General features: G+C 42.8%; 1 protein-coding gene and 1 long non-coding RNA gene across 2 annotated transcripts in view; both read left to right on the plus strand.

The window, feature by feature from the left end:
* Positions 1 to 21,514, plus strand: part of LOC310825730 — a 519,499-nt gene that overhangs the window by 415,703 nt on the left and 82,282 nt on the right. The gene's annotated exons all lie outside the window — the stretch shown is intronic.
* The window catches only part of KCND2 (potassium voltage-gated channel subfamily D member 2), a 279,387-nt gene that overhangs the window by 242,705 nt on the left and 15,168 nt on the right, over positions 1 to 21,514 (plus strand). Inside the window, exon 3 of the mRNA XM_083699258.1 lies at positions 20,261 to 20,423. Coding sequence (XP_083555384.1) covers positions 20,261 to 20,423 — 163 coding nt within the window. The remainder of the gene's footprint in view (positions 1 to 20,260; positions 20,424 to 21,514) is intronic.

The following is a 21,514-nucleotide window of genomic DNA, read 5'->3' on the forward strand; positions in this document are numbered from 1 at the left end:
CCTTCTGTGACAGTGTGGCAGCTCAGCCAATCACTGCAAGAAGCTTACTCACAACCTCTGCGAGTTTATGCATTACAATACACGTGAAAAGTAAAAGTTACTTGGATGGCAAAGAAATATAGTTAAGAAGGGCAATAAAAGTAACAGGATATAGTTACTAGCACACAAAACTATCCTTTTTTTTTACTTGAACAATCCTGCCCTGAAACCCTGACAATTAAATGACTGGAACCTGAAAGGAAACTCCAAGCCTGCCAACCCAACTCACCATGGCCAGCTGGTCTTGCCCTGTCTCCATTAAGAGGCTGAAGCTAGCCATGGTGAACCAGATGGCTCGGGAAAGGTACAAGCAGTGAGGGATGCGGTAGGGAGGTTCTCAAGGAACATGAACCTTCCCTGTTCTGACAGCTCAGGGAGGGGAACAGCAGCAATGCCAGACCTGCAGCTGGCTCCATTCTGGTGGTGGCAGCAATCATCTCCAAAGGAGTGAAGGAACAGGTCCAGGAGAAGGTATCCTGTAAGCTGCCTATATCTCCCTGCAGCTTGAAGATCCCAGACCCACAACAAGCTTTGGCTGGGAAGGGGTGGCTTCTTGAGAGCACAGCACCCATCTCAGTTGATAGTTAAGAAGACCGGAGATGATTTCTGCCTCCACCAGATGGGGGATGGAGCTTGCATGCCTTGCGCCGATCAAATCGGCCGCGTTGCCTGGGGACTCGCCTTTGCTCAGTGCTTCCCAGCAGAGAGGTGACAGTGGTTTTCCTTGCTGCATCGCCTTTGCTGGGTTGCTGTGCTGTGGAAAAGGTCTGTCTGGAGCGGGGCACATGGTGAGGGAAAAGGAAATCCCTTATTTTGACTGCTGATCCCTTATTTTTGAGGCTGCTGGTCCCTTATTTTCAAATCTGTAAGTTGACAGCTATGTCTCCACCCACCAACCAGTATAGCAACTGGGGTAGGAGCTAGTCTTATACTGGAGGGGTGAGTCCCAACTCCTTTAGATCAGGCTTTCTTTTCAGCCTGCCTCTTTAACACCATCAGAGAAGCCTACACTTATATCAGCTGGATCGAGGAGACAATTCCGGAAGCCTCTGCTTCACTTATCTCTTTCCCCCGATTCCCATCTTGAAAATGCCAGCCTCTGTATCACCACCATATTATGCACCAGCAACATGAACATATCAGAGAAAGCAGGGACTGATGTTAGCGGGTCAATAGTTTACAACTTGACTCTTGAGAGGTAATGAAGTGATAGCTGGATGTTGTTTCTATCAATCAAAAGATCATGGATTATCAGGCAGCTGAGGCTATTTTAAGAAGGACGGATGCAGGGGAATAAAGGATAAAGAAAAGCACTTATCTGACTTTGCATTGAACATGAACATTGTTGTCAGACAGAATCCATAATTTAATGATTTAAATGGTTTCTGTTTAATAATCTGTATTTGATTTTGTGGAGGATGGCCTCGTGAAAGGACTCCCAAGGACAGCAGCAACAGGTGGCACAAACAGAGGGGCCACTTTAAGGACACCCTTATTTGGCCCAGCTGCAGTGCAGCAGAGAAACTCAGAGATGAGCCGTAAGGCTGGTTCTTTATTCCGAGAAACCAAACCCAGCAGAGAGCTCCACAGGGAGGTCTAGCCCAGTGAGGCAATAGCCAGAACTGAGGATATCAGCCTCCCACTTCCTCCTAAAGCTCCTCCCCAGCCGACTGCCTACCCAACAGCCACAAATTGCTTTGAGAAGGTGCTCTCTGGGACTTTTGTTCTGCTACACGTAACACCCTCCTCAATCTCGGGCACAGAGGAGGAGGGGAGATGGGAACAGTGGAACTGGCAGGTGGCTGGGGATCTGTCGCAGCCGCAGCCTCCTCCTCCTCCTCCTCAGCTGCCTCAGTATTGTTGTTGTTGTTGTTGTTGTTGTTGTTGTTGTTGTTATCTATACCCCACCCATCTGGCTGGGTTTCCCCAACCACTCTAGGAGGCTTCCTGAACATATAAAAATATAACAAAACATCAAACATTAAAAACATTAAAAACCAAGCCGGGCTGCCTTCAGAGGTCTTCTAAAAGTCAGATAGTTGTTTATTTCCTTGACATCTGATGGGAGGGCATTCCACAGGGCAGGCACCACTGCCAAGAAGGCCCTCTGCCTGGTTCCCTGTCACTTCACTTCTCACAGAGAAGGAACCACCAGAAGACCCTTGGAGGTGGACCTCACTTAAACCTGTTGCTTGCTCAGCCTCCAACCCATCTGCACCTCCATCTTCCTCTGACCTGTCTCCTGCATCCCACCACCATTCTCCTGGCCTGAAGCCTTCCCCCTCTGATGTTTTCCTGGAGAATTCATTTGCTGTATCCTCAGACCATTCCTCTATGTCTAGCCAGTCCCTGACATAGGACTAGGCCATCACTGAATTTAATAAGTGGCTGCATACATTATGAACAACCCATCAATGAAGCACAGTATCATTTTATATAGACCCAGTATTTCACCAACAGGTGAGTATTTGAAAAGATGAAAAGCTTATTGCTTAGTTCATGAAACCACATTTCACAGTGGTAATAAGACTGTGGCTCTGGTTAACTTGCTCTGCTGGACAAGCAACAGCAATTAATTACCTAACGGCCTCCCTGCAGCTGTACCAACATCGCATTGTCGACTCAAGTAAGGAAGGATCCAAAACAAAAGAGAGAGTCACAGTGGGGAAAGGGGAGGGGGGCGAACAGAATCAATGTTTGACAAACAGAAAAGGACGAACACAACAACAAAACAGGACAGAGGACTTGTTATTTTAGGCTTTGGAGGGGGGGGGGGGAAGAGTGTTACAATCAATGAGAAGAAAAATAAAATTAAATCCTGTAAAATGGAGAGGCCTTGATAGGCAATCCTTAGTTGAGGCTCTCTTCTGTTTAAAGCAGGTTGTCACTGGGATAAAAGCAGCAAGGATGAATCAAACCTTGAACAGAAAAGGAGAATACTGAGAGGTATAATATGCCAAAGAGAAAGATGCTGGAGGCGGTCAGCTGCCGAGAACGACTGGCTGAACCTGGCGAAATGGTTTTCGCTTGTATGGAGCAACTTTTTTATAATCTTTTTGTTTGATTTTCAAAAATATAAACATACAACAAAAAACAGTACAAAATCCAAATATCGAGATTACTCTGAATCTCCTGACTCCACCCCCCCATCCCTTCCATGGGTCCTTTTGATTCTATTTTCAACTGTATATCAGTACTTCTCCAATTTTTCATCTTCCCAAGTTATCTATAAATTCTGTTACATTACAAGTGTACAGTGGTACCTCAGGTTAAGAACTTAATTCATTCTGGAGGTCCGTTCTTAACCTGAAGCTGTCCTTAACCTGAGGTACCACTTTAGCTAATGGGGCCTCCTGCTGCTGCTGCCGCGCCGCTGGAGCATGATTTCTGTTCTCATCCTGAAGCAAAGTTCTTAACCTGAGGTACTATTTATGGGTTAGTGGAGTCTGTAACCTGAAGCGTATGTAACCTGAGGTACCACTGTGTTTAAAATCCTGCTAATAATTTGACCTGTTTACAGTGATTTTGTATATACATTATAAACATTTCCCATCCTTTTTTAAATTTCTTGTCTCCTTGATTCCTGAGCTCCCTATTAGTTTTGCCATTTGCCATCAACTTGATTTGCCATTCTTCTCTGGTCAGGGCTGTCTCTTCCTTCCATCTCTGGGCTAGTAACATCTGAGCGGTCGTTGTAGCATACATGAACAGCTTTCTGTATGGAGCAACTTTTAAAACATTGTGAAGAAAGAGATGGGGCCCTACTCTTTTCTTCCTATTGTATTTTAGTGTTCTGTTGGAAGCAGATGGGTGGGGTATAAATATATTATTATTATTATTATTATTATTATTATTATTATTATTATCCCTATGCATCACTTGGTCCTTCTCCCTCACTAGGTGGCATAGCAGTGGGCAGTGGAGGTGCTAGTAAATTGATGAGACGTACTATCCCCTTCCCTATCCACTTCCCCACTTTTTACAGAATAGACATGTTCCAGAATGAAGCACCTGCAATCTTCATTTCACAGGCAGCCCTCTGGGAAAGGAAGAAGGTGGGCACTATGGTTAGGAGCTTTGCTCTGCAGCATGGCTGCTCTTTGAAACAGAAACAAACTGGAAAGGAGGAAGCAACAGTAGCAACTGCTACTGATGTGGGGAGTGATTTGGGAGGATCCTGAGCTGTGGGGCTGCCCCAGACCTGTAGCACAACAACCTGCACTCCCTAGCAGCACTGCTGACATTCAGACAAATTCTGCCAAGAAATAGGAGCTCTGTCCTTGGTCAAATGATACTTCCTCCAGTTATCAGCCTCCGGGGAGATCTTTTAACAGGAGAATTAGCAAATATTGTCAATATTGTATGTTGCATCAAGCGCCTTTGGGCAAAGCATTGATTGATAAATGTTATAAATAACAAAAATAGCAAATATTGGAGCCAGTCCTTAATTTTGCAAAGCAGAAAGTGTTTGCTATGGCATGGAACATCCAGCCAATTAACAGATCTGGACACTCGTTCCTTTTCCACTTCCATAATCCAGATTCACAGATGCCATGCCTGGGGAGGCTGAAGCGTTGGCCAACTTTAGGAATTTATCTACGCTACAATATTCTAGCAGCTTATCTAGCCTACAGACCTATATCAGTGCTTTATTAGTTCAACTGATAAAAACTTTTTTTAAACAACAACAACTAGGAAGTATAGTTTCCTAGCAAATTCTGTTGGAGAAAACACAGCCAATAGGAAAAACAAGACTCGTGTTTCATCCGTGCTGTGAGTTTTCTGCACAATTCCAATGGCAGAAGAACACTGTAGCAGCAAATCTTAATGCTTGTTCAAACTGGTTGTGTTGCCCTGCCTGTGTGCTTGCCTTTTCCCTGACCCTGGGTGCTGATAATACCTGTTTCACCTCCCACAACCCAACACAGCTTGGAAAGTGATTGAAAGGCATCTGGCTGAAGCAGAAGGAGAAGAGGGCAGCAGGGAGAAAATGGATATGGAAGGGGAAAACTGACAACTTGGAATGCTCGTTTGTCAGTTTTGTTATAAAGGTCAGCTCAAAGCACTGAGAGTACCCTGGACAAGACAAGCCTCTTTATATATTACATCTGTGTCCTCTCATATGTATCCCTAGCCCTCTGGTGAAGGGTCAGAGTTCCCTGCGAAGAGGAAATAGCTGTGAAATTAGCTTAAGTCTATGGCGTCGCTGTGCACAAATGAAAGTTGTATTCAAAGGAAAGGATAATTGGTGGTTTCGTGCCTTTTTCCTTTGGATTTGGAGCATGTTTGCTTCAGTGAAATAACTTGATGGTATTGGAACTTGTTAAATATATTGCAGCGGTGTGTCGAAATAAATAGCACGGTAAGATTGCTGGTTGAAAGAATAAAGAAACTAAAGGTCAATTAACTCCAGTTTATCAAAGGCATTCGAGCACAAGCTCTAATATGGAGTCATGCAGTCAAGAGAACCAAAGACAAAGAGAACACAAAGACAAAGAAAAGACTGACGGAAGTAGGAGGAGGAAATAAAAGTGAAAAGGGAAGTGATCTGTATGCCAATAAGTAGTTCCTAAGGAAGGAACCAACAGGAGAAAGAATATGTTGTATTTCCATCGCCCCCAGATGGTTCAGGTAACTAACTGCAAGCACTGTTGCTGTTCTTCCCAACAGGTGGCAGGGGTTAAAAAGGAGCCCATGACTGCTCAGCAGTAGCTGGGCAGAGTATTCTGACTATATCTGAACAAATGAACACCTTATAGGATGGCCGAGGGCTTGGCTTTAGGCTTGAAATTATTTTCCAATAGACACAAAAATAGAGAAGATGGGATAGTCAAAGATGGAGGGAACACAGGGAAGTTAGCAGTGTTGCCAAGAGAAAAAAATTAGCAGTGTGGATGTATCACTGGTGAAAATGGAGTGGTTTTGGGTGACTTGGGGAGCCAATAATTGGAAACAGAACCTTTAACCTCTGGGGCAGAGATTCAGATCAGATGCAGGCTGAAAGAAATAAAGCCATTATCACTGATGTCATGGGGTGGAACCTCTGACTGCAATCTTCAGATTACTTACTGATAGTCGTGGTGTTTCGCAGAATAAGTAAGTAACCCTGAAGATCAGGGTGTAACCGTGCGATCCTATGCATGCCTATTCAGATGTAAATCCCATTGAGTTCAGTGGGGCTTAAATTGGGGGAGCACAGTAACCTAAATCAGATTAGGTAGCAACATCTGTCCAATGCCCAGCTCATTGAAATGCAAAAGGCAGTCACTAGCATGTTTGGGTTTTGGGGTTCATCCCACCTTGTTCCTCCAGAGGCGATCTGCAGTGAAGTGTGCAAAGCCGTCTCTGTGGCTCAATATGAGCATGCTCAAGTGACAGCTCTTTAACAAAGAATTCCATCCCCCCCCCCAATCAATTTTGTAGATGCAGGTAGTACTAGCTAGAGCAGGGGTAGGCAACCTGTCAGGGAACTGCCATCAGCTCAGAGGCGAGAGGTGGAAGAGCAGTTGGCTTACAGGGAGCCTCTGAAGATCGTGTGAAGCAGCTCTTCCTCCGGCGAGGAGGGAAGCCCCGCCTCCAGTGGGGAAGGGATGCATGGATCGGAAGATGCTAGAGAGAGCCACAACACCGAGCCTGAGCAAAGCAGGGGAGAGACAAGTCCCCCTTTGCCAACGCCCTCTCTGCGCAGTCGGTTCGCACGCAGAGAGGGTGTCAGCATCGCCCTTGAGCCAGTGCCACCGACTGGACTCATCCACTTCAGCCCCGACTGGGCCAGGCGAGCTGGGTAGCATTTCCAGAGACCACCTTCTGCACAGGAACAGGTCAAAGTGCTGTGGACTCACAGCTTAGAGTTGTGAGCGCCGGATTCACTCCAACAAGAAGACAGTCGTCGCACAGCAGAGTATAGCAGAGTATAGCAGAGCATAAACGACTCGGAGAGCAGCTCTGGAGAATATCTTCTTTATTCTATCTACAACTATAATACACAACTATATACAGAGCTAAATGAGGTCTAAACAAAAATGCTGAACTGCACTGAGTGTCTGCAGCTGCTCTTAGCAGCAACCTTATCTATACACACGATCTCTCTCTAACACTCAGTCTCTCTCTCCGACACATTGATGTGAGGCTGGAGCCGAGTAAGTAGAGAGCAGAAACCGCCCCTCCTCTCTGGAGAATCAGCAGAGAACATCAGCAGATTCTTGGATATGGGAGGGGTGAAATCTCCTCAGAGGGGAGGAGAAGGATGGGGGTCAAAAGACTGTTATGCTGGGGAAAGTTTAAGGACCGCCCACTCCCAGATTCTGCTAGCGACTGAGCAGACATGGACTTGAGACGCTCTGCACTGTAAATGTTTTTGTACAGATAATAAAGCCTGGAAAAGACCGGTGGGAGTCTTGCCTGTTCGCTCTCGAGCAACCATACCGGCACATAGCACAACCTAAGACCCAGGGGCCACAAGCGGCCCATGTGAGTCATTTAACCAGCCCATGAGCCACCCCTGAACTGAGCCACCCACTCTGTGAGTCCCCACATGCTGCACTAAACCAGCATGGCGCAGCGTGGCATGGGGACTTGTTTCCATTGTGCTGGAAATCGTGTCTGCGCAGATGCTGGAAATCGCGGGTGTGGGGGCACAATCCTGACCACGGAGGGATCTCCACTGGAATGAACTGGCCCAGGCGAGGTAAACCTTGCCTCCTCCTGAGCTAGAGCTCCCATTTTTTCCTGCGTTCCTGGGCCTTTAACATCTGCATACTTTTTTAAGCACAGGGATAATGTTTAACTTTCTTTTTTTAGCGCCAGGCTTTCCTTCAGCACCATTGCAAGGTCACGGATGCAGTTGCTGAGCACCACATTTATGCTGGGTGCAATTATCTGCGGGGTAAAGGTACGACAAGCAAGTCATCCTTAAAAACTGGCATTGCTATGACTAGCAGGGAGAAAGTTAGTTTCCTCCAGGAGACAAAGCGCTCATGTTCAGGTGGGTGGGTGTTTCGTAGAGAGAGGGTGAGATTTAACTGGGCTCAGCAGGAATGAATTAAGGCTGCTAGGAGGGATTATAAGAGGAATGAAAGGTGAACCATCCACTATATGCTCTCAGATATTTGACCTGCAATGAAAGGGAACCTTGGCTGTGAAAAGCCTTCCTTTCTTAACTAGCTGAACTCGGAATCCTGGCATACCTGATTCTCCCCCGTTTTGTTCACCCCTCAGAACAGTAGATAGTTCTTTTCTTTCCTTCAGTTTATATGAGCTTTTCCAGAGGCCGATGGAAATAAGTCAGAGAGGTGTGGGAACATATTGGTATAGAAAAGAATTTGCAAGAGGGATCTTAGCTCATGCTGAAGAGACTTTTGGTTATTTTCTTCTCCCTCTCAGGAAAGGTAGAACAAGAATGAGTACAATAAAAGGGGGTTTCAAAAGGGTTAGAAATGAAAGTAGCACCTAGGGAGAAAGCCCCATTGAATTCAATAAGATTTACTTATGAGTAGGATTGCTCTGTCTGCTACTATATTAGTATGAAGGTTTTCTATCTTAATATAGCATCCCATGGATACAGCAAACTTATAATTAGTGTCTCTGAACCGTTTATTCACTGCAGTGCTCAGTAACTGGCAGAGCTTCATGTAAATGTTGTGCCAGTATCAATCTCTCATTGGCGCAAACCATATTGCGTGTTCCTGGTTTGCCTGAAGCTGAGATAGAAATCTGGAAACATTTTTCCCCCATTGAGAATAATGGCAATAAGCAAAATGATACAATGCTCTTGTTTATCAGCTGCTTAGCTTGATCTCAGATACCATTCTCAAATGAAATAAAACTGTTTAAAGGGAATAATGAAAGCAGTTTCTCAGGCTATGTTCCTGACATTACCAGATCTTCTTTGCTAGGAAGGGAAATCTATTATTCCTGATTAGTATCTGGGGCAAGGACTGTTCAGACTCTCTCCCCCAACACACACAGAGTGCATACGAAGGGCAGTGGGTACAGATATGTGCAGCACATTCTCCTTGAAAATAGAAAACAACAACAACAACAATAACAACCCATCTGAATGGGTTGAAGTGTAGATGGGTTCCCATGAGGCTAGACACAGTGATAACAGCAAGAACCTTTATTGAACTACATAACTGGATAACAAGGGCAAAGCAACTGCTTATATACATTTCTGAAGGCCTGGGCCACTCCCACTCCCAACGTGATTGGCTGTCTAAACTTCCAAGCTGTGAATCATGACTCAGAGGGCCAATGGCAGAGGCCCAAATCCTGAAATGTTCTGTGATTGGATATCAGGTATCAAATCAGAACACAGGAGCTCAGAATCCTTAGTCCAGACTCAAGCTCAGGCAAACACGGACCACTGAATACATAACACAGTTCACTCTTCCACCCTATCACAATCATCAGGATCCACCCTGAGGCACCTGCGTAGCTGAGCGCTCTTCTTCTGACCTGCCAGGCTCCATCATCTGCCTGCATCAGGTGCCATAAAGCTGTATCCCTACTCCACAGGCCTCATGGCCAGTTCCACTGGAAATCACCTTTAGCTTCAAGGCTCCAACCTCTGAAGTTTCAGAATGTGAGCTTCCGAAGACCTAGTAACCTGATGGTTGTTACTCTTCAATATATATATAACAAGCAGAAGCTTTATCAACCATTCCAGAACATATCTGGCAAGCTTCCTAATGGAGCAACTATAGTTACCGTCTATGGTTTGAATAAGAGAACGCACTCGTGGCATCTATGTGAATTAAAATGCTCACAGAGACCGAGGTTACCACAATATGAGATTATTTAGGTTCATGAACAAGAGGCACTTGACTATTCTGCCTTACCATAGAGGACAACATAAAATGCTGCGGTCTACTCTGTCACTAGCAATCACTTGCACACCGACTGCTAGCGAGGAGCCGAATAGTACACATATAAGGCTTTAAAGACCACAAGACTCAGACTTCTTATACCTCCCCATATCAGTTTTCTAGATACTGTATTATGAGACATCGGCCTTATGGTATACCGATGTGTTTTTCCTTTTATTGTGTGTTTTGTGTTCTCATTTTGTATTTTTATGTTGTGAATCACCCTGAGATTTTCAGATGAAGTGCAGTATACAAATTTAATAAATAAATAAAAAAGATTGATTTGTTTAAGTAATGAAAATGTAATTATGAACATCCTTCGAACTTTGGGTATCTGGCCAAAGTACCTTTTTTTGCTTCTATTTATTACCTAACCTTCCACCCTTATGTTCTTTTTACCCATCCTCGACACAGGTGCATAGTCAGAAAGTATACTATTCGCAAACAGTTGAACTTGAAGCACTGCTTATTCACTTTGCTTACATCAAACTTCATGTGACCCAAAAATATAAGACTGGTCTACTACAATCAATGGGAATTTCCCCATTGGTTTAAATAGGGTATGAGTATATCATCACACTTTCTAGATGCTTAAAAGGCATCTTATGCCTGGATTATGCACTTCACCAGACCTTTACCCATTTTATATGCTGGATAAAGGCATTGCTTGTTCTTAGAATAAAATCTGCAATGGAAGAGGGGCTCCTGATCTTATGGGAACACAGCGTAAGTAGCAGCAACTTAAGACATGGACTTATTTTTAGCAAGTGTATTTTGAATTGATGTCTCAACAGCATCGTGTACCAAAGCTTGTCCCACATGGGAGAGTTTGTAGAGGCTCATTCCAGCAGACATTGGATTCATGGCTTCTCTAACTGTGAAACCTTTGGCAGGTCCCCGAAGCTTGCTGTGGCTTAGTTTACCATCTGTACTATGGACATAATTAGACTTTGCTGGGGCAGCCAAGCTTTGGGAACTGATTCCCTTGGCCTGGCTTAGTAAACAGCCTGCGTTCGATAGCTTGTGGGCACCTGCTTCCTAGTCTGTGAAGGCGAAGTTTCGTGCAATGCATTAAAACGTTATCGGTTTGCAGCAGAGATAATTAAATCTGCAGATGCTTCACAGAGTCTGATTGTATACATATTTATTATAGGTGGGTGTGAACATGATTTTTTGTTCTTGGTACTATGTAGGTTTCCTCCCACACCTACTTGCCGTAACAAAGCTTATGCTTAATTCATGCCTTGAACTTCTTGCCATGTCTCTCTTTATCATAGCTGTCAACTTTTCCCTTTTCTTGCGAGGAATCCTATTCGGAATAAGGGAATTTCCCTTCAAAAAAGGAAAACGTTGACAGCTGTGCTCTTTATCAAACTAATTGCAAATAAATAGCTGATTTATCATCTGAGATCGCACTATTATTTCTGATGCCTCTAAAGATATCACTGCCAAACTTGACACAAGGGCTCCCAAGGTCAAGACAGCAGGCGCCAATTTGATTCAAAATGGCAGACCACAATGTGATATTGCCCATTATTTTGGCATAGGTTTGCCTGTCTCTTGAGATACTGTCAGCAAACTCAGCACATAGTTTCTTCCCAAGGTGGGGTGGTAGACTCTGTCGCTGTTTCGATGTTGGGCATCATTTTGAATCCAGATGGCAAGCCAAAACATCACTTTGGCATGACTTTGCCCATTTTTGGGCATAGGTTTATTTGGCACAAGGTTTCCAGGGGTGGGAGTGGCAAATGTCTTCACTGCTTGGATACTGGGTGCCATTTTGAATCAAGATGGCAGACTGAAACATGGCATGCAGATATGTTTAGGATGCGGCTCTATACGTCCCCCCCCCCCAAAAAAAAGGAAATAAATAAATTGCCTCTCTTTTAGCTTCATCTGCCATCACATATTCTTCAGGCTCTTTTGAGTACCATGCTTTGTTCACCCATCCTCTCAGAGGGTATAGGAATAAATGTGCGGCAGGAAAGCTGATGTGATCTCTGGTGCTAGTTTTTCTTCCATCAAGAAGTTATCACAACTGAAGAATCGGTTGTAAAAAGAATGCATATATAAACTGGTTATTCAACCTGGAAAGTGCAAAATGACGGTTGTTGTGAATTAAGCAGTGCAACAGATTAATGACCTTCACCGAAACCAAAATATCATTAATTCACCTTGTGAGATTCTGTTGTTCTGAAGGGAAGTCGTGGCTCCGACAATAATGCATCACTTTGCAAGATGTTCTTGGGGATGGAAATAATGCATTCTTTCTGATCTTGCCCATGTTCCTGGTTTCTGAATCCCCCAAAAGTCAGACAATCTAATCTTTTCAGAGGGGGAAAGAATGCAACAGTCGTGTTGAAAAATGGCACAGTGTTCATGCAAGGAACATTCTTTTTATAGGCAGGCCACTTGGAGATTTTTCCATTAAGGAGATAGGTAAGACAGAGGTATAATGCAGAGTCTGCTCTGATCATTCATGTCAGCTGTTCCTTGCCTTATTTCTTCTTGATCTGTGCAGAGTAAAGGCACATTGGCCCCGCGTGACTATTGCAGAGCAGCAAAACCTCAGGAGCAATATGCTGAAGAGAATGTTTAACTTCTGTAGAAGTGTTATGAGCCTGTCAATAACGATCCAGTCAAGCATTCGACTCATTTTCATTGCTGCTGGGCTTTTTTTGCGAGGGGGGGGAGGAGCTGTTGCAGACTTTACAACAATAGGCTCATATGTGTGGTATAGCATGCAACATGGGAAATCAGGAGGGATTGTAACAGCCATTTCCATAATTAGAAGCTTGGAAATCCTGCATTTTGCAAAGTTTCTAATCACAAACATAGTCTTCTGTGAGTGCATGCCACTGTGGACCGTTTCTGTGAGCCATTATTTGCAATAATAATAATAATAATAATAATAATAATAATAATAATAATAATAATAATATTTTTTCCATTTAACAATATATATTCACATCATTATCATTCACTTTACCTCTTTGGCTCTTTAGAGCCTATCGACTTCCTTCCCTCCCACCTCATGGTTTTCAAAAGTTAATCTTTATATCATAGCATTTTATGCATTTTCCAATTCTAATTTCGATCCTTTCGAAATACATTATAATTTAAATAAATATGAAAAGGGAGAAAATTTCTCATTACAAGTCTTCAGACAACCCTGCTAGTGATGTTAATTGCTTACAATAATCTTTCAAATATTGTGTAAATTTATTCCAGTCCTTTTGAAATACTCAATCATGCTGGTTCCGGATTCTTCCTGTCAGCTTTGCCAGTTCCACAAAGTCCATTATTTTCATATGCCCCTCTTCTTTCATTGGTACTTCTTGTTTTTTTTCACTTTTGGGCTTAAAGAATTCTTGCTGCTGTTGTTGCGTACATGAACAGTATTTTATCTTCTCTTAGTATCTCTTCCCCCACTATACCCAATAAAAAGGCTTCTGGTTTTTTCACAAAAGTATTTTTAAACATTTTCTTTAACTCATTATATATCATTTCCCAGAAGACCTTTACCTCTTTACAAGTCCACCACATGTGGTAAAAGATACAGTGGTGCCTCACAAGACGAAAAGAATCCGTTCCGCGATTCTCTTCGTCTAGCGGTTTTTCGTCTTGCGAAGCTTAGCGGATTAGCGCTACAGCGGTCTAGCGGCTTCTAGCGATCAGCTGTTAAGCGGCTTATCAGCGGATCAGCTATTAAGCGGCTTAGCGACTTAGGAAAAGGGGGGGAAAGCGGGGAAAAACCGTGGGAACTCGCAAGATTTTTTCGTCTTGCGAAGCAACCCCATAGGGAAATTCATTTTGCGAAGCGCCTCCAAAACGGAAAACCCTTTCGTCTAGCGGGTTTTCTGTCTTGTGAGGCGTTCGTCTTGCGGGGCACCACTGTACCTTCTTTTTATTTGCAGTTCCAACACTCATTAGCTATTTGCATTTTTACTGATGTTCGCAGTAACTAAACATTTGACAGATCCAAAAAACCTGATCTTCCAAGTGTTCCTATTTTCCAGGGACAGTCACAGATTTACAGAAGTCACCCCAGTTTCTGATTTGATCCCTGAATGTCCCATTTTTCCTTAGGACATCCTTATTTTCATTGGAGAAATGTGGGAGGGTGTGGAGTTATGCAACCCCCAAGCCAAGGAGATGTAACCATATAAGCTTTAGAAGTCATCTGAAGGCAGCCCTTCAGATGACTTCTAAAGGTTAGTTTTTTTATATAGGGAAGTTTTTTAACATTTAATGTTTTATTATGTTTTTATGTGTTGGAAGGTGGCTGGGGCAACCCAGCCAGATCAATGGTATATTATTATTATTATTATTATTATTATTATTATTATTATTAATTGAATAGGACATTCCTATTTTCATCAGAGAAATGTCAGAGGGTATGAAAAAAGGAACAGATCACGTAATGTCATGATATATAGTAGCATATGTTTATTTATCTACACCATAGGTCATGACAGAAACAGTCTAATTTAATGCTGTTGCAGGCCTTTAAAGTCAACTGATTAAACAGGCGACGTTGCTCATAAAACCTGCCATAAATCATAAGAAAAATGCAACCATAAATTAACATGCCATTAAAGATTTAATTGGTCTTGAAGCAGTCTATCACCTGTGTGTCAAAAATAGTTCTGGTACTACCATCTCATCACCAGCACAGAGGCAAATGAAACCTCAGGTTAAGTACTTAATTCATTCTGGAGGTCCGTTCTTAACCTGAAACTGTTCTTGACCTGAAGCACCACTTTAGCTAATGGGGCCTCCCGCTGCCGCTGTGCCACCGGAGCACGATTTCTGTTCTCATCCTGAAGCAAAGTTCTTAACCTGAAGCACTATTTCTGGGTTAGTGGAGTCTGTAACCTGAAACGTATGTAACCCGAGGTACCACTGTACCTCTGCCATTGTAACTATATTAATTGCGGCACAGTTTTCTTGGCCCTCTGCTTGAAAATAAAATAGTTTTTTCTCTAAGTATTCTGTTTAAAGAATAAATCCTTTCAATTATCAAACTTGTTTCCTTCCTGTAAAGGTAAAGGGACCCCTGACCATTAGGTCCAGTCGTGGATGACTTTGGGGTTGCAGCGCTCATCTCGCTTTATTGGCCAAGGGAGCTGGCGTACAGCTTCCAGGTCATGTGGCCAGCATGACTAAGCCACTTCTGGCAAACTAGAGCAGCACACGGAAACACCGTTAACCTTCCCGCCGGAGCAGTACCTATTTATCTACTTGCACTGGCGTGCTTTCGAACTGCTAGGTTGGCAGGAGCTGGGACCGAGCAACGGGAGCTCATCCCGTTGTGGGGATTGGAACCGCCGACCTTCTGATCGGCAAGCCCTTGGCTCTGTGGTTTAGACCACAGCACCACCCATGTCCCTTCCTGTAGGGAACAGCAATGATCAAAAGCTGCATAGGATTCCATTCATCACAAAGCTTTGCACAAGCCTATTGCCAAACTGTGTAGGAGCTTGAGAACCCAAGACTCGGCTACCCTATCATATCCAGTGCACATGAAGGATTTCCTTATGTGTTTTGAAAAGGATGAGCCTCAGCTCATCCGGAGCTCCATGCACACATTGGAAAAATAGACAGAAGCAAATCTGGCTGGTTTCAAAACAGAAACTGCAGGAAGTAGAAGCCTCCTAAAAATTACCGGAATGCAAGAGATGTGTGCATTTGTAATGCACATGAATGGTTCCAAATGCTACTTAAGATTATTACCAGTGGCATTTTAAATTAACTACTCCAGTGTGCCGTTCTGAAATAAATGACTAATTAGGGCTCACTTGCCAGTGTTTAGTCACCTTGGAAGCTATAGGGAACAGTTGGAAGCTTGGAAGCTATAGGGCTTGGAAGCTATAGGGAACAGTTTTATACCGATTTGCTTCACCCTCCACAGACAAGCAGCCTATTTTGCAGTTGCCAAATATAATTTCACAGCTCTATAATATTATTTCATATTTTTCCTTTCTTGTTCCACTGTTTCAACACAGGCCATTCCTGTCCTTCACTAATGGTATTTTCTCGAGCCACTATCCAAATGAAAGCATCTGACTGTTTGTTTGCTTTAATGTACAGAGAAGCATGCCAGCATTGGAGAATTACCCTAATTTCCCACATTAATTGTTTGGCTGTTTGTGAATAAATGCTGGTTTGTTTGTTTGTTTGTTTTGGTTTATATTCCACCTGGTTCTTGAGAATTAGGTTGGGTGTAAAATTTTGGGGGGAGAAATAGAACCATGCATTAAAAGCATACGAAATGTTAAGCCGAAATAGCCCAATATTTATTCTTCACAATACAGGAATAATTGGAAATGGGAGAGACTTAAGATCACCACAGGAAAACTCTCAAATGCAGAATCTGGCATACCTCCTCAATCCAATTTGCCTCCTATTTGCAGCACCCAAATGTAATCTCCATCTTTGTAAATATAAAGACTTGCTCTTTATTTTTGTCCTCTAAAACAGAATATTACAGAAATGAAAACACATTAAGGGTTTGTTAAACCAAAGTTGTTTTTGGTGTGTGTTTGTGAACAGGGCCACAGAAAGTTGCCTGCAGATTGTTTCCTGTTTCCCAGAAGAAGAAACCCATTTCAGTATTGCTTGTACGTTTGCTTTTACAATGGCTTACTGGACTATTGTGCTATATTCCAGGTTATTTGGAACTTAATTATTAGGTGCAGGCTACTAGTGATACAGCTGATTGCCTCCTAATGCACAACAAACTTCCACACCGGCTTTCCATTTCTCAGAACAACTTGAACTTTCAATGGCAAATCACTCTTGGTGATTTGAGCCATTTTACAGATCAGAAGGAGCTTCTCATATTCTGATTAGTGACAGCTAAACTGGAAAGCAAAAGGCAGAAAGACTCAGAGATGCAGGAGAGCTCCGTCAATGGAGGGCATGGGCCTCTTAAATCTCTAGATTCGACCCCCAGCTCTATAATTCTATGACTATGTTGTCAAGCTTTTGCAACATTTATCAAAAAGTGTAGCCTCATTCAGATAGTTAATGCAATAGTTCAGAATCTCAAAAATAAAATAAAATACTACAGTCTGAAGCAGACATACCATATTTTTCGCTCTATAAGACGCACCAGACCACAAGAGGTTTTTGGAGGAGGAAAACAAGATATTCTGAATCTCAGAAGCCAGAACAGCAATCCCTCTTGCTGTTCTGGCTTCTGGGATAGCTGCGCAGTCTGCATTCAGTCCATAAGAAGGAAAAAGTGAGTCTTATAGAGCAAAAAATACGGTATTTTGTATGGCATTGTATTTATTTATTTTCATTCAATGTATCAGCAATCATGAGCTTCAGCGGCACCTGTCGCTTGTCACTTTGCCTCTCGGGATGAGCTGTTTTGTCAGCTGGCTCCTCCAGAAGGGGCTCCCCTCTTGCCCTTAAAGATCATCACTGTGGCTTTGCTGTTTTGTAATGTTTTCCTGTTTACACTGGTGTTATCAGCAGCAATAGGGACACGGGTGGCGCTGTGGTCTAAACCACTGAGCCTCTTGGAAGGTCAGTGGTTCAAATCCTATCAACGGGGTGAGCTCCCACTGCTCTGTCCCTGCTCCTGCCAACCTAGCAGTTCGAAAGCACACCAGTGCAAGTAGATAAATAGGTACCGATGTGGCAGGAAGGTAAACTGCATTTCCGTGCGCTCAGGTTTCCGTCATGGTGTCCTGTTGCACCAGAAGCAGTTTAGTCATGCTGGCCATATGACCCAGAAAGCTGTCTGTGGACAAACGCCGGCTCCCTTAGACTGAAAGCAACATGAGTGCCACAACCCCATAGTCACATTTAACTGGATGTAACTGTCCAGGGGTCCTTTATCTTTACCTTTTACCTATAAGCAGCAATATAAACCAAACAGGAAATATATATTATATGCCCTTCTATCTTTTGCGTCCCCATTTGGCCTCACTCTTTTCAGACAACTGTTGCACCATGATTTTCATTTCTCTGTACTCAAGACCATGTTCACCTGCCCACTTTGGTGACCGCATCACTCACCTGAAGAAGTTGCCTCTGGTCCTCAAAGTGTTAACTCCACAATAGATCTATTAATTTTTAAGGTGGCATAAAACTCATTTGACTTGGCTTTCAAGACTCAGGGTCCCTAGACACCTTGTTGAATTCTTCAACCAGCAGGCCCTATATTTACAGACAAGAATAACTCATACAAATTAGAATACATTTGCTCACCCTGCTTCCATTCTGTTTTCCTGCAAAATTTGATTTCCGCCACCTTCTAATTTATTTATCAGCCACTGTGATCATTGCTGTCTAAAGTTTTTCATCTTTTTCATGCATTAGTAAGGAATGACCTTGCCTTTTAAAAGGAACACTGTCAGGTTCAATGACCTATTTGTTTTACTTTCCCAGTCTCTGCAGTCCCCTTTTTACAAGCTGCAAAATAAAACCAAAAAGTCATTGTACTATCTCCCCCCCCCCCCTTTCAGCAAGCACAGCAGAAGTTAGACAAGAAACCCCACATGGGTATAACATTTGTGGAGAGAATGTAATTGAACTGGAAAGGAGGGTATCTGCAGTATGTGTTTGGGTACATTTGTGTCTCACTGTGTAAAATATGACACATTTCAGCTGCTTTCTGGTGGTGTTTTATGCCCTCTAGTGGGGCAGAAGATTATTGTAGCACATTAGTTTTCTTCTGCTTTGGCTTTATTTCATGGATAAATTGGATTCATTCCTAACTCTTAACCAGCAAAAAAAAAGATTTAAAAGTTTCTGTGCAGAATTCACGATACGATTTTTACTTTTCAGCTGAGAAGTATCTTATAGTCTGTTCCTAAGTAAAAAAAAATGCACCAAATTTAATTCTATAGAACTGATCAATAGTTTAATTTTTTCCTTCTAAATGAGAGGGAACAGCATCTATTGCTGTAGGGCAATTTAGAAACCTTTTGAGGGACGAGGCTGTGTAAGTCACACTTCCTCATGTCTGACTGCCCATCCTTATGATGTAATCTCTGAAGTGCTACTCTCTTCCAGCCCATAAAAAGGAGCACTGCCATCTCAGAAGGGATGCTAAATAAATTGAACATCCTCCAGCCAAGAGGTTCATGGGGTAGGTCAGCACCAGACTTAGGGCTGTGTGTGTGGTTCCCCCGCATAAGATGCTGGGCCAAGGGGGCACAAAATAATAAGAATAAGAAAACCTGCGTTCGTATGTGTACCTACTCAAAGTAACAAAAGGAATTACAGTCATACTGTGGAAGTCAACCAGCTTAGTTCCCAAACGTTTTGGCTCCCGAACGTTGCAAACCCGGAACTGAAATCGCAAAACCGAAATTGTTCCGGTTTGCGAACAATTTTTGGAAGCCAAACATCCGATGGGGCTTCTGTGGCTTCCGATTGGCTGCAGGAGCTTCCTGTAGCCAATCAGAACCCACACTTTGGTTTTTGAACGTTTTGGAAGTCGAACAGACTTCTGGAACGGATTCCAAGGTTCAACTTCCAAGGTAGGACTGTATTGTGAAAATACGAAATGTTTTTTTGGGGGGTGCACCCAACTTTGTCCTTGCTCAGATGCGATATTACCAAAGTCCATCCCTGTTTTTGGTGCATTTCTGTCGAACCTAACAAAAACCTTGAGAGGATTGTATGCTGTGCTGAGGTCACTGGAGGAAAGGTGTAGAAAAGTGATAAACAGGAATATAGAATATGCCATTGGTCCATCCATCTCAATATTGATTGCATCCCTGGGGATGCTGCATACGGAATGTGGGTCAAAGTAGGAAAAGTTACTTATGAATGAAAGTAGTAGTCGTACCTTGGATCCTAAACCCCTTGGTACTCGGACATTTTGGCTCCCGAATGCCACAAACCCGGAAGTGAGTGTTCCGGTTTGTGAACATTCTTTGGAACCTGAACATCCAATGAGCCTTCCGTGGCTTCCGATTGGCTGCAGGAGCTTCCTGCAGCCAATGAGGAACCATTCTTTGGTTTCTGAATGTTCTGGAAGTCGAACGGACTTCCAGAACGGATTCCATTCGACTTCCAAGGTACTACTGTAATGTGGCTCTATCCATTAAAATTCTAACTAGGGAAATGTACACAGGTGACTCTCAACTTACATGACGGTCACGTTCTGGGGATAGCACTTAAGGCCAAAATCTCAGAGTCAACACACATTGGGTTCAATGGCAGGTAGGACTGCCAAAGTCTTTTTTCCTGGACACCTGCCCTGTTTCCACCTCCTTTTCGTATAATAATAATAATTTCAGCCAAGCTCACTAAGCTGGTTAAATACGTGTGCAAATTGCGAGTTACCTTTAAAACAGAAATCTCTCCTTTTTTTTCCCCCACCGCAGGTATGGTGACATGGTGCCGAAGACAATCGCTGGGAAGATCTTCGGCTCGATTTGTTCCCTGAGCGGGGTCTTAGTCATTGCCCTTCCAGTTCCTGTCATTGTCTCCAATTTCAGCCGCATCTACCATCAGAACCAACGGGCAGATAAGCGCAAGGCACAAAAGGTGTGCTTCTACTTCCCATTCATTACATTCTGGGATAGACACAAAGTGGTTCTTTTGTATGCTGTACGTTATCAAAGTGAATTTGTCGTTGTTAATGAAGAAAAAAATGTTACGGCTTCAGAAGCTCTGGAACAAAAACAAAAACCATCAACTGGAAATCGGCTTTCACTCCTCCTGAAGATATAACTACTTGATTGGTTGGTTTGACACATTAAAAAAACAACCTTAATAGTTGTTTTAAATTCATGCATATAAAAGCATGTCTCTAAAATTACGTTTTTAAACCATTTTGAGTGGATTTTTATACATTTTGAGCATGCATTATTAACGTTCAAAAATTGCAAGTATAATAGAGAGTTCGTGTGGATGGAAGTGGGGTTTGCAATGGGAAGTTATAGTCTATTTCTTTAAGCCTGCAGTCTTATTTTTTTTCCTGTATCTGAAATATCGATAAATCATCTTTTATTCTGCCTGATTTCAAGGTTGCTTACAATGAGTATCTCTATATGTGCCTATATGAGAAAAAAAGACCTCACTGAGACCAGTAAGATTCAAATCTGAGTAAATGTGCAAAGGATCGACCTCCCTGTGGGACCTGAACCATTTAAGATCATTTATATGGGATGTGATACCAGTTTAAGTGGTTTGTTGGGTGAATTACATTTATTTTCCCAAACAACAGTGTTTATATCATTATTGTTACTATTAGTTTACTTAAAACAAACAAAGCTAAACCCTTCATTTTCTCTCATACCTCCTTTCCAGCTGTGAATTCAAGAAACCTTTAATTTCTGCACAGCCAAGGAATTATGAATGAAGTGTTCTTCATAATCAGTAAAAAATCAATTTCACTCCAAATGGCCACGGGAAACTTTAATTAACAGCCTGCAAAAACCCTGGCTACCTAGAGAAGCCTCGCGTGATATTTTTAATAAAAGGTGCAGTAGGTAGGAGCTTAAGGAAAAGGTGACTTTTGAATCCATTATTAAGCCAAGGCATTTCACATGATTGTGATCTGTTAAGAACCTTTGCTTTGTGTTGAGTATTCTTCATCTCTTCCTTTATTTCCTGAATGATTGTGGAACCTGCAG

Source organism: Podarcis gaigeae (genome assembly GCF_964106915.1).
Source record: "Podarcis gaigeae genome assembly, chromosome: 10".
NCBI classification, from domain to species: Eukaryota; Metazoa; Chordata; class Lepidosauria; order Squamata; family Lacertidae; genus Podarcis; species Podarcis gaigeae.